The 16,762-nt window shown below is 38.1% G+C and overlaps 1 protein-coding gene across 5 annotated transcripts in view; it reads left to right on the forward strand.

Annotated features, from left to right (window-relative positions):
* vps13d (vacuolar protein sorting 13 homolog D) overlaps nt 1-16,762 on the forward strand; it is a 192,292-nt gene that overhangs the window by 52,677 nt on the left and 122,853 nt on the right. For all 5 annotated transcript variants that reach the window (XM_039755421.1, XM_039755423.1, XM_039755422.1 and 2 more), the window contains exons 18-23: nt 2,201-2,333; nt 3,118-5,337; nt 8,924-9,075; nt 12,702-13,787; nt 13,995-14,085; nt 16,579-16,705. In XM_039755421.1, the coding sequence (XP_039611355.1) occupies nt 2,201-2,333; nt 3,118-5,337; nt 8,924-9,075; nt 12,702-13,787; nt 13,995-14,085; nt 16,579-16,705 (3,809 nt within the window). The remainder of the gene's footprint in view (nt 1-2,200; nt 2,334-3,117; nt 5,338-8,923; nt 9,076-12,701; nt 13,788-13,994; nt 14,086-16,578; nt 16,706-16,762) is intronic.

Raw genomic sequence — 16,762 nt, forward strand, 5'->3', positions numbered from 1 at the left:
GTTCAGTGTAGAGAACTTTATGGCATTTGTGACGAGGCTCCAAAAAACTGGATGTATGAATGGGTATTGCACAGGTTTAACTTAAATATTGTGTAAATGTTGTGTTCGTGATCTGGTGGTCGGAGACACGGACACAGAATACAATGGATGTTCTTCTGTGCGGGCTTTCTTTATTGCATGTGTGCTGTCTCTGTCTGACGTACCTACATAATTTATGACGGGGTTTGAGAAAATCTAGTAAATTAAATATTCATTTTAAGATGAAGTTGAGTTTACGATGTTCTACTTTAATGACAAACTACGAGAATAAAGTCAACATGTTGACTTTAATCTTGAGATGAAAGGCGAGAATAAAGTGGAAATGTCGACTTTATTCTCGATGTAAGCTTAGCAGCACTACACAGACTGCACTGACACTGTGAACACAGACGTCACTTCCTGACGCCCTTTTTTCTGATATCTGACAAGCTGATTCCACTAGACTTTTTTAATTTACTAGTCCTCCTCCCACCCGCCGATCTCCACATCCTCTTTGCTTATGAAGTGCCACTCCGCTCCCGCTATTAGCAGGTACAGCCTCCTCTAGCCCACCTACCTCTCCATACTCCTTGCTACTGTAATTAAGCTGCTTCCGCCTCCGCTATTACCATGTACACACCCCTCTCGAAAGCCCATCTCCCCATACTCTTTGCTTGTAAACTCCACTCTGCCTCGTCCCCGCTGTTAGCTTTAGCACCGAGTGATCTGCAACATCCCGTCCCACACCTCTCCCCTCGCAACTTGCGATCCTGCTTCTAAAATATTTGCCCCCACGCCTGCTCGTCTCTGAATTACCTTTTCTGAAATGGTGTTTATCAAATTGCAGTTGAAAAATGTTTTTCTGTTATTTCTATGGCTACTTTAACACCACAACAAATAAAACAGAACAACTGTCTTCTGTCTGATTTATACCTACATTTACATGCAGCTTACCTTATCCTCATTTTTAATCCTGCAACACTAAGAAACAAACTGACATACAAAAATAAATCAAAGTCTGTAAATCTGACATCATGTTTACACAAACAAGAGTTAAAAAATGTAAATATTATTGTGAGATAAGTTGATGATAATGGAACCAGGAGGGTGCATTTTTCGGCATGATGTATATAATCACTTAAACTCATGCTTGCGCTTGGCCAAGCCGGCCAAAAAGTGCCCCTTATTTGTGTTAGTTCCGTCTGATTTTCCCAAAAGCAAGCCCATCTAAAGTGAAATTTATCATGTAGTGTTCTTATATTTCCTGCAAATTTTCAATCACTTTTTTCATTGACTGTTTGGGTATAAATTGACAATGTAATCAGCTACACGAAAAAGGGAATGTCATGAATAAATACTATTGCCATAGTACACACAAATATTAGTTGCATTTTAAGAATAGGAAGCATATTGAAATGTGCATACTTGGATGTCGCACTTTGGGGCATCATATCATATATCATTTAAGTTTAAACAGGAGGAGAAAACAATCCAGAAACAGGAATAAGGTCCGATTTAAACTTGTTTTATAATTGTAGCCTCAGTTAGATGTCCAGAATATTCATCATAGCCCTTTTCATTTCAAATGGGGCAATACTTTAGCACATTTTTTTAAATATATATATATTATTTTATAATAAAAAATAAATATATAAATAATATTTAATATGTATCATTTTTTAAAATTTTGAATGCCTTAAGTATTCACTTGAAAAGGTCTGAAAATGAACACCAACTTCCCTCTACTTTGCCTAAATACAAGGCCATATTAAGAACCCCACTGGCTCCTGGGTAACTTAGCTCTTTAACAGAGAGGTAATGATACTTTTAACAGTGCAGTGCATGGGCACCAGAGTGTTTAATGTAGCTCAGTAACTGTCAGTTTTGATACTGGAGCAAGACTCATTCAATTCATCATATATTGGATTTTGAGTTAAGCACCATTTATATTTTTCTCTGATCCTTTTCCAGGACAAACAATTATTTCTTTCAGTATTACCAGGTGATTGAGTTATTATTATGTGTGTTCTATTCAGCTGATCATATTATTTATTTTCTTTGAAAATGTATTTCTCATCATTCTTCATTTAAACAACCACTATGGAAAATAATGGCTATTGTTAATAAAGTGTAGAAACATCTCATATTTTACCAGGTTTTTTTTTTTTTTTCCTTTTCATAGAAAAATAGTAAGCGGTGGACAATGAAGTTAGACATTTGTGCCCCTCAAGTGGTGGTCCCTGAAGATTTCACGTCAGAAGACCCTACATTAGTAGTGGTGGATCTTGGTCGGATACTACTTACTAACTCTGAAGGTGATCTCTCTTTTATAATTGGAAGAAGTTTTTATCTGAACAAAGAACAAAAATGTATACACATAAACCTCATTTAGAAATGCAGATGTTGCCATCTTATTTGATTTAAGAATAAAACACTAATAATAGCACATGCTAAAATGAGTACCTGTGATGTTGGTGGGTATATTATTGTAGGCTTTTTGGGTTGGGTAGGCTTATAGCTGAAGACATCATCTCCTATGAGATTGTCTCCTGTAGTATTTTTTTATGTGAGTGCAAACTGCACTTAATTCATTTGTTACACCTATAAAGGTGAGCATACATAGTACCTATAAAAAGTATTCAAACTTTTGGAAAATTTTATTGTTATATAACAATGGATATAATTTGCCTTTTTTGATTCTGATCAATAGGAAAAAAATATTTCATGTCAAACTGAAGTAATAATAAAATATTAAAACATTACTTCAGGGATGGATGGATAGATAGATAGATACTTTATTAATCCAGTTCATGAATGCTTTTTAAAGGTGCATTATATATGTAGGGTCCAATTCTTTATAACCATTTAACTGGAATAATGCCCACCAAATAAAGATGTATATGTGAAACATCAGTATTGTTCCCTGCTAGAGTTAGTATTTTAAACAGAAGAAAAGTTTACATTCAACTATAAATTAAACATTAGGAATACTCCAGTGGACATGTGACCATCAAAATGAGTTTATACTACAGTAAATAGCACAATGCTCACTTCATGATAATAACATTATTTTGTAATCTGGATTTTTGTACTTTTAAGACCCCAAGTTTAATTCGAAGAGCACACCAACAGAAGAAGAGCTTAGTGATGAAGAGTTCCAAACTCCTCTGGCCACACCTCCTTCATCTCCACCACCTGAACCTGTGACAACAACAGGCATCCAAAGTAAAAGCACTGATCTGTCTGACTTAACCGGAGCTGAGGGCGAACTACTATTTAAAAGGAAAATGTATGAAAAATATTCGTTGTCGTTTTTGGACCTTCAGATCATGATTGGGCGGCACAAAGAAGACTGGAAGCACCTGCATGAAAGTGAACTAGGGCCAACACATGTTGTGGAAAAATTCAATGTTTTACTTCAGCTGGAGCAAAGGCTTTGCTATACTTCAAATCCAGAGCACCCTGGAGCAACTCTGTCTGGAACATTGCCCGACCTTAAAATACTTCTCAATGAACAGAAGATTTTGGCTTTACGTAGTTGCCTTTCAGCACTGGGTTCTGGAACAGAGAGTTCAGAGGACAAAGAGCAGAGTGAAAATTTGACTCTGTCCAAGTCTGCATCATTATTTCATGAAAATTCTTTTAGTAAAGATGAAGATGGATCAAGCAGAAACCTAACCCAAAGTGTGATGACACTGGAACAACATACAAAAGAGGTTCTTGTGGAATCCCGTCTTCTTGTAGCAGAGTTTAAAGTGCACTATGTGCAACTTGGTATAGAGAGTAAAGGCAGTTACATCTCTGTTCTAAAAGTCTTTGGCACTAATGCCCGTTTTGTTAAGAGGCCTTATGATGCCGAAGTGTCCCTTACAGTCCATGGCCTTATGCTGGTAGATACCATGCAGACTTATGGCAAAGATTTTGAACTCTTGGTTGCTTCACACAAAAATCTCATATTTGATGTACCAACTGGTAGCCTTAAAGAAAGCCAGGCACAGTCTCCCAGTCTTGGGTCGGAAGATGGTGCTTCTCAGGCATGTGCTGGAGGATCATCCCTCAGTGAAGCTTTTCATTTGTCTTCAGATATCAAGGATGAGGAAGCACTTATTAGGCTGGAGTATCAGTTTGTTAATTCTAACTGCCCCTCCATGGATCTTAATAGTTCTCTTCAGGTGACAAGCTTACAGGTCAATAATCTTGACCTCATTCTAAACCCTGAGACTTTGGTTGAGCTACTGAAGTTTCTTCAAAAGTCCTTTCCAAAAGACAAGGAAGAGTCCAGCTGGTGGTCTGTATCCCAGCAACAGGTCCCAGAGATGGACAGAAATCACTTTACAGAGCAGGAAACATTTCAGTCTACTTACGATCAGAACACAGAGGTAGCAGTAGATATTCACAGACTTAATATCTTACTTCTGCGCACCATAAAAAAAGGTCCTTCGGTAGGCTGGGAAAAGAAGGCTGTGAAAATTGGTACAGCAAGTGTCAGTGACACAAAAGTGAATGTTTCTATGGGTAGTCATTTACAGATAAGGGGATCCCTTGGATGTCTGCAGCTTGTTGATCTGGCTCAAGAAAGTAGTCATGGCCAGTTTATTGTGAGAATTGGCAATGCTGAGGACATCCACACCGCATCTGAAATTGATTTTCTAACTAATGCTGATGAAGCATCTCTAGAAGCTCTTAGATTTCATCTTCTTGAGGAGTCGCAAAATCAGTGCTCTCTGCAGGTTCAGATGGCTTCTTTACACTACAACCATTCAGCCAGGTTCTTGAAGGAACTTAGTTTGTCTGTCAGCGAAATGGAAGATAACTTTCGCTCAATGCTTAAGAGTGCAGCCAGCAAAGTTTCCACAGCGATCGTCTCAAAAACAGCAGAGTACACCAGCATGGTGTCACTCTTTGAGACACCCATTAAGCGGAGCCGAGGGGATGTTCTTTTTGTGGAAGAATTGGACACTGATGAGGGTGAAGATGGTGTGAGACTTGAACCATCAAGGATTAAATTAATCTTAAATGTCAATATTGAATCCCCTGTAGTGTCAATTCCTAGAAAACCAGGTAGTTCAGAACTGCTAGTGGGACATTTAGGCAGTATTTCAATACAGAACTTTGTGACAGGACTGAGTGACACTGAAACAGAAAAGCTTCAAGTGGAGGTGAAAAATATTCATGTGTACTCCCTAAATACAAGCCATATTGACCTGAACAAGATCTTCCCAGCAGATGTGAGGATAACTAAACAAGATAGTCGCTTAAGCCAAAGGCAGGCAATCTTCAGCCAGAAGGACCTCTTTGAGTCTGTTCTACAGACATTAGGTGAGTAGAAGTGTGAAACTTGGATGAAGGACATAATATTATACATTGTATGGTTAAAGTGTGGACACAGCAATATCTTATCTGTTTACAATAATAATGGATAATAGTCATGCAAAGAAAGCAACATTTAAATAAATTACTCTAAAGCAGATTATGTTGCACATTTGTTGACTGACTGTCTCAAAAGGAATGTGTTTATAGTATAAATAACTACTATGTTGAAGAGCAAGCAGCAGCTAGGTTTATTTTTCTTCATGTAAAGTATTAGATTTCAGAAAATTGTGATTTCAAACATATACCAGTGACAGTCCCAGGGATTTTTACTCTATGATATTTGCAAAGGTAGGAGTGACTGGAAATTGTCTCCATTGTAAGTCATGGTGACAAATTAGTTCTGAGGCTGAATTGTGATCTATTTTATTTACTGAAAAGTTCGTTTTTATAATGAAAATTTTAAAATGAGTCAAAACAAAACATATAATGCAAAAAAAAAAAACCAAAACACTTAACACTATGTATAGTTAGCACAAAAACCTTGTGACGTGTATCTGTACTGTGGCATTTATAGTGCCAGTTATGTGCTGTCCTTTGTGAAAAATCTAGAATTGGTACCCATGTATATGTCAGAACTAACTATAGCAGGCGGTGATTAACCCGAACATATCTTGATTTGGACTCCTCTAGCTCTGGAGGTGAAGTATCCACGAGCTGTTCAAAAGCAGTGGGTACGCCATCACATGGCACGAACAGTAAAGCTAATAACATTTTAACAAGCAGGGGAAACTTTTCATTGTTTTTTAAGTGTCCACTAAATTAAAAACTTCTCTCGGTAGCAGGTTTTCAAGATCTGGAAAAGCTACCCAGGAGCTAAATAAAACCTCTTTCCTTGTTCCATGACACATTTTTTAACAGTCACAAAAGTAATATAACGTATGGAACAGTGTTACATTATATTTCATTTCATCAGCTTTTATTGTATAAAATGTAGACTCCTGCTTTCATTAGAAGATGAATACAGTATGTATCATGCTTGTCCATGGTATTTTGCATTCTACTTAAGGTTACCAGTTTTGTACTCGCTTCAGATTAATTTGAACAAGTCAATGACTCTCTCTGTTATCCAATTTTAAAATAAAAAGTACCGTATATACTTGCATATATATATATATATATACATATATATATATATTTATATACAGTATATATATACATATATACAGTATATATATACATATATATATATATATATATATATATACATATACGTATATATATATATATATATATATATATATATATATATATATATATATATACCTGCAAAAGCCTTTAAATGGTCTCTCAGTCTAGTTCTGTAGGCTACACAATCATGGGGAAGACTGCTGACTTGACAGTTGTCCAAAAAACGACCATTGACACCTTGCACAAGGAAGGCAAGACACAAAAGTCATTGCTAAAGAGGCTAGCTGTTCACAGAGCTCTGTGTCCAAGCACATTAATAGAGAGGCGAAGGAAGGACAAGATGTTGTAGAAAAAAGTGTAGAAGCAATAGGGATAACCGCACCCTGGAGAGGATTGTGAAACAAAACCCATTCAAAACTTTTTTGCCCAGAGGGGACTGGGCGGTCTCTTGGTCTGGAACCCCTACAGATTTTATTTTTTTCTCCAGCATTTGGAGTTTTTTTTTTTTTTTTTTTTCTGTCCACCCTGGCCATCGGACCTTACTTATTCTATGTTAATTAATGTTGACTTATGTTTATTTTTTATTGTGTCTTCTATTTTTCTGTTCATTTTGTAAAGCACGTTGAGCTACATTTTTTGTATGAAAATGTGCTATATAAATAAATGTTGATTGATTGATTGATTGCGTATAAGTCGGGTCTTGAAACCTCAGAAATCGATTTTAAAATCAGACCCTGACTTGTACGCCTGTTGTGACAGACAGGGGGCGCTGTTGTCCCCTTGAACCCTCAGACCAGATGCCAGACACCAGATAAAAGTCCAAAATGTTGACTCTTTATTATAATAAAGTGCACAAAGCATCCTCCACTCCAGAATACTTATAAACAATCACAATTCACAATCAATAATCAAATCCTCCACTCTCAGACGCGTTGTCACCCTTCCTCCCAACTCAGCTCAACGCTGGGATCTCCCACAGTCCTTTTTATAGTTCTTGACCCGGAAGTGTTTCTCTTCTCACTATCCATGTGACTGGCAACACTTCCAAGTCGGATGAAAACTCCTTTTTTTCTTCAGCCCGGATGATCCTCCCTGCAGTGTCCTCTGGCGGCCCCCATGGTATGCAGCAGGGCTGTGAATAAACACTCTATTGTCCATGATTCCCTGCTGGCATTCGGGGCACCTCCATGCTGCAGGGAGGGCTCCATCTAGTGGCCTGGGATTATTGGCCGGGATGAATGACCAGCCATATACCACACCGTTTAAAAAGATGACACCTTATTTATTTATTTATTTATTTATTTATTTATTTTTACATCTTTTTGCCTTTTGTCGCAGCAGCACAGTTACCAATTTCTTTCACTACTTCAACGACTTTTCATTGAAAACCAGGTTCATATTTTCTTAACGCTCCATCATAGATAAGGAATGCTCTTACGATAAAAGTGTATGAGGGTGTGTGATACAAAAAACACAAAACAGCGCAAACGTCATTTTGGAATAGTATTACCGTGTGGTCATGTAGGCACAATACATTGGAATAAACAAAGGCTGTGTGCAACATGGTTACTCTCTCAGGTGGGCATTAGCATATCATAATCTCTTGGACCAATAGCGTGCGTTTTCTGCATTCAACTCATACGACTGACATTATGAAATACCGGAAATTATACGGTAAAATGAAGCCCTGGCTTATACGCGGGAGAACTTAAACGCGAGTATGTACATTATGTCAATAGGTGTAATCTTTCCAGATAATTTAAGTCTTCTAGGGTATGATGTCTGCCAAAAACAAACAATAATAAAAATATTTAATTTTTATAATAATAGTAATAATGAACAGTACTCTAAAAAAATCATTAACTGAGGAAAATAGTAAAATAAATCTGTGAAGTCCGTGCAAAATGGGTTCTCTAAGCCATTCACAGCTTTGTAAAGCAGAGTTCATATTATTAATATATTGTGGTTTCAATGCAGAGACGGCAAAAGCAGATGACGGTTTAAACAAATCTTAATTAAAAGTAAAACGTATTCTGCCATTAATAATTTCTGTAGAAATAATAGTAAGCCCCCTTATCAGTTGTCTGTATTAGACCTGTCAGTCTAAAAGTAGTGAAAAATCCTTTTAAAGACACATTTACAATTGAATTAGATTAAACAGCAATAATTAATGGTGGATGTTTACCATTCCATATGAATTTTTCAGCAAATAAACAATTGCATACTGCAAGGTGTACAGTATTTCATAACCTTGACAAATATGTACAAGGTACCTAGCAGCAAGTTAAAACGGCACTCTGTTGACCAATTTTTTAACACTGTGAGTAGCAATTAACATGCTACTGTATATTAGGCTCTGTAGCCTTTTAATCATTTTTCTTTTATTTTTCTCTCTGTCTTCTAGCATTTCACATTTTGAAAGACAACACCATCGTGTTCAACTTGGAGAAAGTCCGACTTAATGACAGAGCTGACCTGTCATACCTTCAAGCAGAGCAATCCTTTCGCAGTTCTAGCCTTCTACGAATAGAGGGCAGGTTTGTTAACCCTGTGCAGGTATTTATTTTGCCGTATCTACACAGTTCATGCTGCAAGTGTCAAAACAGATGAAGGCTGGCCCTGTAGTCACTTATATTATACATTTCAGTGTCTCTGTTACCTATTCCTGGAATGCAGACATTGACAGAATCAATTAATAAAGTTCTTCCACTTTGATCCTTACCTTACCCTTTTTCATGTGACTGAATATAGATCAGATGCCTTATTTTTATGATTGTGCAAATGGATAATTTCTCAAATGGCAGGTTTTAAGTCGCATGTTTTTGGGAGTAGTATATAGTGTGTAGCAGGAGTGTAGAATATGGGCTTACATTGGGCACTAGCCTAAAAGTAACAAAAGACTAGGGCAGCTGTATTGTCAGGATCAATGGGCAGTGTTGCCGAGGGGTACCGCTTAAAGAGTAGGGATGTAGATTGCCATTTTCTGTTTAGTGCATAAGAAGAAGCATGAGAGAGAGTTTGAGGTAGGGGTTCAAAACCGTGTAGTGGAGGATGCAGACCAGCCGTCGCCTTTCAGTTAAGACATACATTGAGTTGTTAAGATCAGTCAGGCCAGACAAACCTTCGCTGTTTTTAATTGTCACAGGTTGGATAACTCTCTGATTTTTTTTTTACGTAATGCAAATTCCTTGAATATTTTGTTATTTGGTAGCTTATATGCAAAATCATTTGACTGAGAGCCATGCCATCACTGACTCAATTCTTTTAATCGTCTCGGCAACAAAGAGCACACGGTTCAGTAGCATTTATTTGAAATACCTTGTAATATTAATTTAAATAAACCGATGTAGTTCTTTTATGCTTTATCTTAAGCACAAGTAAAAGTATGGAGACAGAGAAAGAGAGAGATAGATAGATTGAACGAGTCAACAAGCAAACTTCATTTTCCCCAAGGGGGAAATTTGGGTTTTCACAGAAGCTCTTTAAATCAATAAATAGATAACTACTGTACATATGCACATACCAAAATATATACGCGCACACTATGGTCTGAACACACACACGAATGACTACACAAGGAAGAAAAAAACAAAAATGAAAGAAAAGAAAACTTATGACTTGTCAGTCACAGTGAAGAATTATGCAGACGTATTGCTGTTGGTATAAAGGAGTTCCTAGAGCGTTTCTTGACATGCTTTTGCTGAATAATTCGTTGGAGGAAAGACATCAGTGTTAGTGTGTCTGAAAGTGGATGCACAGCATTGTTTATAATGGCACTCCATTTTGTTTTAATTCTATCCTGTGCTACTACCTCCAGGGGGTCTAAAGAGTGCCCCATACATGAGCTTGCCTTTTTACTTAGCTTGTTATCTTAGTGAGCCTCTCTTGAAGTCATGTTACCAGCCTAGCACATAACAGCATAGAAAATTGCACTAGTTTTGCTTCACTTGCTAACTTAATATGTTCATCAGCATCACTACAGCTCATTCATTTTGTTTCAAGCGTCACTTCTTCTCCCTAGATTTTCTTCTGTCTTTTGAGTTTCATTGTTCAATTCCATCCATCCATCCATTCATCCACCAACCCGCTACATCCTAACTACTGGGTCACGGGGGTCTATTGGAGCCAATCCCAGCCAACACAGGGTGCAAGGCAGGAAACAAACCCCGGGCAGGGCGCCAGCCCAACGCAGATCATTCAATTCCATATTAATACATTTTAATATCCTTTTAATGAAGCAATTTCCTTATTAACAGGGAAAATAAAACAGTGAAAGTAATGTGTACTAAAGTTTGGGAGCCCTATCAGCCAGTACTAAGTTAACACCCTGTTTGTGAAAAATTTATACTTTCCAAATGGTTCTTATAGTTTGCCAAATTTTTACTTTCTTACATTCTTTTTTTTTTTTCCTTACATTAAGAATTTCTCCGTACTTGTCCTTACAGAACCCTACTATATGAGAAATTCTCTTAGGCCTTCATTGCATCCACTGTATCTTTGAGATGACCCTTGTTGACTTTAATTATTTTTAAGTCTATGATGGTCACACTAAAACCTTTTCTTTCTGTTAGTACTTCATGGTTGATTTTTAATAACTGTCTTTCTTTAAATATCCTGAGGATCTTTAGCTTCCTGTAGTTGTTGACACTTCTATAAACCACAAATTTCATGTACCACTGGCTGTCACACATTTCCGCCGCCTCCCCAATGTAGGAGAACCACCATTGTTCATAGTAGTTAGCAAGGTGTTTCTTCTAAAACTTCCATACACATACAAGACTTCTTCTATGATCTTCCACACACATAATTTTTTATAAACAATGCTACACTGTTGAACAGTATTCTGATCCCAGCTAAACCTTCCTACTTATCCTTTGTAGTGATATATTTTCTTTTTGTACATTTGTGTGTGTGATAAATTTATGAGCAATTCTATGACTTTATTCTGGGTCTTCCAAATCTTGACGTGAGTTTACCAGTTGCCTTTAACTTACATTGTTTGTGGCTGTAGAAATTCAAAAATGGATATGTTCTGATATTTTTTAAAGCTCTCCCTCCTTTGGAATAGCCAGCCACCTTTATTCCCACATCCTTAATTAGCTGTTTGTTGACAAAGGTTAGATACCACTGAGAGCTCTACTCTAAACTGTGTTCCCCACATCACATTTAGGGTCAAACACAAGGCCTGCAGACTGGATCTGGCATTTAGAACTTTTTAAAGCAGTCTACTTCATCAATATTCACACCATGTTACATACAACTTGTGATTATAGTTTGTTTTCTCAAATACTCCCTTTAATGTGTGTTTCATGTACAGATTGTATTCATACTTTTTACTTTTATAAAGCTGATTTTCAAAACAATGACAATGTAGATTTGAATGCAGATATGGCAGTAATTGTCCATATCCTTTTTCCATTGTTGTCTTCTTAATTTAGGTATAATTTATTAATAAATGAATGTATTGGTGGTATATCTTGTGGTAAGCAGGCTGGACACAGACAGACAGACATCGTTGTATCACCCAATACATGTTTATTTTACAAATATACTGTATACAATGGTGAACACGCACAACCCAGTGACACAGCACCAATCACCCCAAAGTCCAGGCCTCACAATGCCTCTTCTGGTCCGCCTCCACTCCTCTCCTCCAAGCTCTGTCCTCTTCCACTCGACTCCAGCCATCGAATGAAGGGAGGCGGTCCCTTTTATAATCACTCGGATGTGCTCCAGGTGCCTCTCGACAATCTTCCACCGGCACTCCCCTGTGTGGCGGAAGTACTGGCTCTGCACCCGGAAGCACTCCCGATGTCCCTGATCCTCTTCCAGGGCTCTGTAGGCATCGGGGCGCCCCCTGGTGGTGACCACAGGCCCCTACAGGGCTGAGCTTCAAAGCTCTGTACCCGTGATCCCCAAAGCCACCAGGGCGGTTTCCCCCTCGTGGTCTGGAGGAGTTGCAAGCCCTCCTCCGTTCCTCCTTGGTGTCCCGGCTGGGTACCACCCTCAGCTGCGTGCCACAATCTGTATTTAATGTAAATGTTAAATGTGTTGAATTTTACTCCGTTCCATTTTAAGATCTTTGAGTGCAAGAGCCCTTCTTCTTCTTGATATAGTGCAAGCCCTGTATCGTGAAAGTTAAAAAGTATGTTAATTATTGGCTACTTTTCTTCATTGCTTAGGTTTTTCTTGCAAAGGCAGTTTATGAACAAGTATTGCAGACCATGGATAACCTCACATTTAATGAAGAACAACGTATAACTCCTTCAGAGCCTCCAGTTCCTCCTCCGCCCACGCCATCCTCCAAATCATCATCTTACTTCAGTCCTTCAATGGGCATATTTAGGCATAATATTTCATCTGAAAACCTCTATTCTTCCTTTTCAACCTCGTTTATAAGCCCTAACCATCACCAGCCTATCTCCCCATTAAAGGAGCCTGACACCTTCACCCAGGTCCATGTCAGCTTCAAGGTTTCTGAGCTTCAGGTACAACTGAGTACAGATTTCAGTCAGGGCTCAGAAGGGCTTGTGAGTCTGTGCTTCCAGGATCTGGAAGGAGAGTTTTCTAAAGACCACCCTCATACTTTGGCAATTCAGTTGACATTACAGTCACTCCTCATGGAAGATCTCCTGGAGAAAAATCCTGATTCAAAATATAAACATCTCATGGTGTCAAGAGGTGCACCAAAACCCTCCACCTTCACACCAAAAGAGTATTTATCCCAGTCCTGTCCTGCTTCATCCAATGCTCAGATTCCTGATATGCCTCGCTCCCTTCCAGCACAAATTGAAGAGACCCAAAATGTCTTCCAACTATATCAAAGACATTCTTCTAATACTCAAGGTGTGCCAGGAAAATTTAAAAAGGAGCCAGCTTGTCCAAGTACTCCACCACCTTCTCCAACACATAACTCCAGCACCTTCACTTCTCCCTCAGACTTTGATGAGTCTCTTGTACACATCAACGTTCTTCTTGTGGACAAGCACCATCCTGAATTTGAGAGCCGATATGAAAGAATTGGCCGCTCTGTGGATGTAGATTTCAATTGCCTTGATGTCCTTATTACTCTACAGACCTGGGTAGTTATTCTTGATTTCTTTGGAATTGGTTCCACCGCCAGTAACCATGGTTTGAAAACAACTCCTGCATCACCTTACCCTGTCCCAGATCTGTCTCAGCTTGACCATACTGTAGGCTTGGTGGAAGATAACTTCAGCAGTGAGGAAGCTCTACTTGATAAGGTCAATACAAAACTTGACCTCAAGGTACTTTTCTGTTTTTTTTTTTTTTACAAGACTTTAAAAAAAATAATCATAATGTTCTTCTTAGCTTAATCAAGTTATTATCTTTCCTTTGTTTTTAAGTTTAATTTGTTGAGTCATTGATTTTTGCAGTACATTTTAGTCTTTCATTAATTTATGTTTGTAGTTCCTGGTCCCATCACCACTAATCATCTTTATACTTTTTTCTAGGTTCATTCCCTTTCTCTTGTACTTAGTAAAAAGTCCAATGAACTGGCTAAGGCAAATGTATCCAAACTGACTACCTATTTGAAAATGTTCGGTAAGTAAGCATTTAAATAGCCTTGCCTCCTGTTAGACTCATAAACATTACAAGATTTTACCTGAATTGGTAATGTGAAAACTGATAGCAACTTCAAAGTTGAGGGTGTCCTTATTCTCACATAGATATTTTTATTATCACTGATTTTTTTTTTGTAGTTATTTTATCAGAAATGAAAAAGAAATCTCGTAAGGCTTGATGTATCAAATCTTGATGTACTGAAACAACTAATACCGTGTTTCTCGAAAAATAAGACCGGGTCGTATATTAATTTTTGCTCTAAGAGATGCAATAGGGCTTGTTTTCAGGGGATATCTTATATTTATTCATGTACAACAACATACATTTATCCAAATATAGTCATGTCATCTTCTTCTAGAATATCATCATAACTGTCCACATTCAAACCCTGAATTCCAGCCTGAATTTCTTGCTACTCCAGCCGCTTTGCAGATCGATGTTCGTGCTTTGATGTTTGATGAATGGTTCGATGAGGTGAAGCAAAATGCTGACATACAAATGTATTCATGTTGCCTTTATATTCAAGCGTCACATATTCCCCAAAGTAAGGACACAATACATTTTAAAAGTCTCACATACTATCTTCTGTGCCATCTTTTTTTTTTTTTTTTGTACCTTACAATAGCATCAGAATGTATGGCGGCATGTTTGAGCCACAGAGAAAAAAAAAATAAGGTCATACTGAAAAGGTCTATTTTGTGATTAAAGTGAAAATTTCTGCTTTAAACTCGAAATGTCTACTTTAATCTCGTAGTTTACTTTATCATTAAAGCAGATCGTCATAAACGTCGTCCCAGTTGTTAATCGCAATGCCCTTCTGGGATTTCCTCCTGACCTGACAGCAGCGGCAAGCAGCAATAGATCGCCACACCGAACACATTAAATTCCAGCTCTCTGCACATTTAGAATTCTTAGATTTATACTTGATATCACGTTCATGATGAAATGCATTAAAGTATGTACAGTATGTTACATTTTACAGATAAATCGTAAACTGTTTAAATAATGAATATTGTTAATAATTACACATAGGGGTGGCACGGTGGCAGAGCCGTAGCGCTGCTGTCTTGCAGGGAGTCACGTCCCTTGTGATCCCTGCCTGGAGTTTGCATGTTTTCTTGATGGGTTTCCACAGTGTGCTCAGTTTTCCATCCAAAGACATGAAGGTTTGGGGATTTGGTGTTGCTAAAATGACGCCAGTGTCTGTGTGTGTTTTGTGCATGCAGTGATAGTATTTCTTATAAATTTCCTCAGTATGAACACAGGCTAATGAGTTTGTACAATGTGAGAGTCATCTGGCTTTCAAATTGAACTATTTTTATATGAATTGTTCATTAAACCCTTTCTTTCACAGTAATATTGTTCCAAAATTTGCCAGCCTGCATTTATGTCTGATTCTGTTTTGTGAATTCTATGTGAGTGAACGTCTGGAGTCAAATGCCTGTTGTAAATCTATTAATAATTGAGAACAGAAAAATGAGGAACGGCAGGGGACCAGCTGGGTACTACCCCTTTTAATCAAAGGAGTGAAATGAAGTGAAAAAAGAGGCTGAAGATAAGGTGGATGATTTGCATCCCATGTGCTTTCCATTTGGAAACTTGCATCTTCATTTGGGATTCCTGTACGCTAAGCAAGCATGGTCTGAATGCTCGTTGGAAGTGAAAGAGGTAAAACCACTGTGGTTATACCAGAAGTGACGTCATGTTCAGAAGGGAAGAAAGAGAAGTGGTTAGCAATCGCTATCACCCTAGCACTGCGGTTGGTTGTCTTACCACGACTAGAGACGTATAGACACTCTGCAGTCACTCCTGTGCGACACTGTATTAACAGTACAATCTTCTTCTTCTTTCGCCTGCTCCCATTAAGGGTTAGGGTTACCACAGCAGATCATCTTTTTCCATATCTTCCTGTCCTCTGCATCTTGCTCTGTGACACCCATCACCTGTATGTCCTCTCTCACCACATCCTTAGACCTTCTCTTAGGCCTTTCTCTTTTCCTCTTCCCTGGCAGCTCCATCCTTAGCACCCTTCTCCCTATATACTCAACATCTCTCCTCTGCACATGTCCAAACCAACGCAATCTCGCCTCTCTGACTTTGTCTCCCAACCTTCCAACTTGAGCTGACCCTCTAATGTCCTCATTTCTAATCCTATCCATCCTCGTCACACCCATTGCAAATCTTAGCATCTTTAACTCTTTAATTTGCATTAACAGACTATATATTGGCTGGATTAATTTGAGCTTATGCTTATTTTATGGGTTTAGTGACTGTTACCAATAGATTCAACAGTATCTCCCAGATAAAACATTTCATCTTAATTGAGGCTACATCATTGAAGAATTGATCTTGGGTAATCATATTCTTAATGATTCAGTGGCAGGAAATTCTCAACCTTGGTCAAGCCTAAAGCTCCTTTTGTGTCACAACGGTGCTGTAAAACATATCTTTTTATTTATTTATTTATTTCAGATGGAAACCTTTCACTACAGGGTTCTTTAGGAAATCTGTCTCTTAGTGACTTGACTCCTCACGGAGAACTATATCGAGAGAGATTTATCACACGAGGAGGGGAAGCCCTGAACTTCGACATCTACAAGTAATCCTCCAGTTTTGGCTTTCTTTGCATTGTGACTGACAAGATAGCATGACATTT

Source organism: Polypterus senegalus, chromosome 6, assembly GCF_016835505.1.
Source record: "Polypterus senegalus isolate Bchr_013 chromosome 6, ASM1683550v1, whole genome shotgun sequence".
Lineage (NCBI taxonomy): Eukaryota > Metazoa > Chordata > Cladistia > Polypteriformes > Polypteridae > Polypterus > Polypterus senegalus.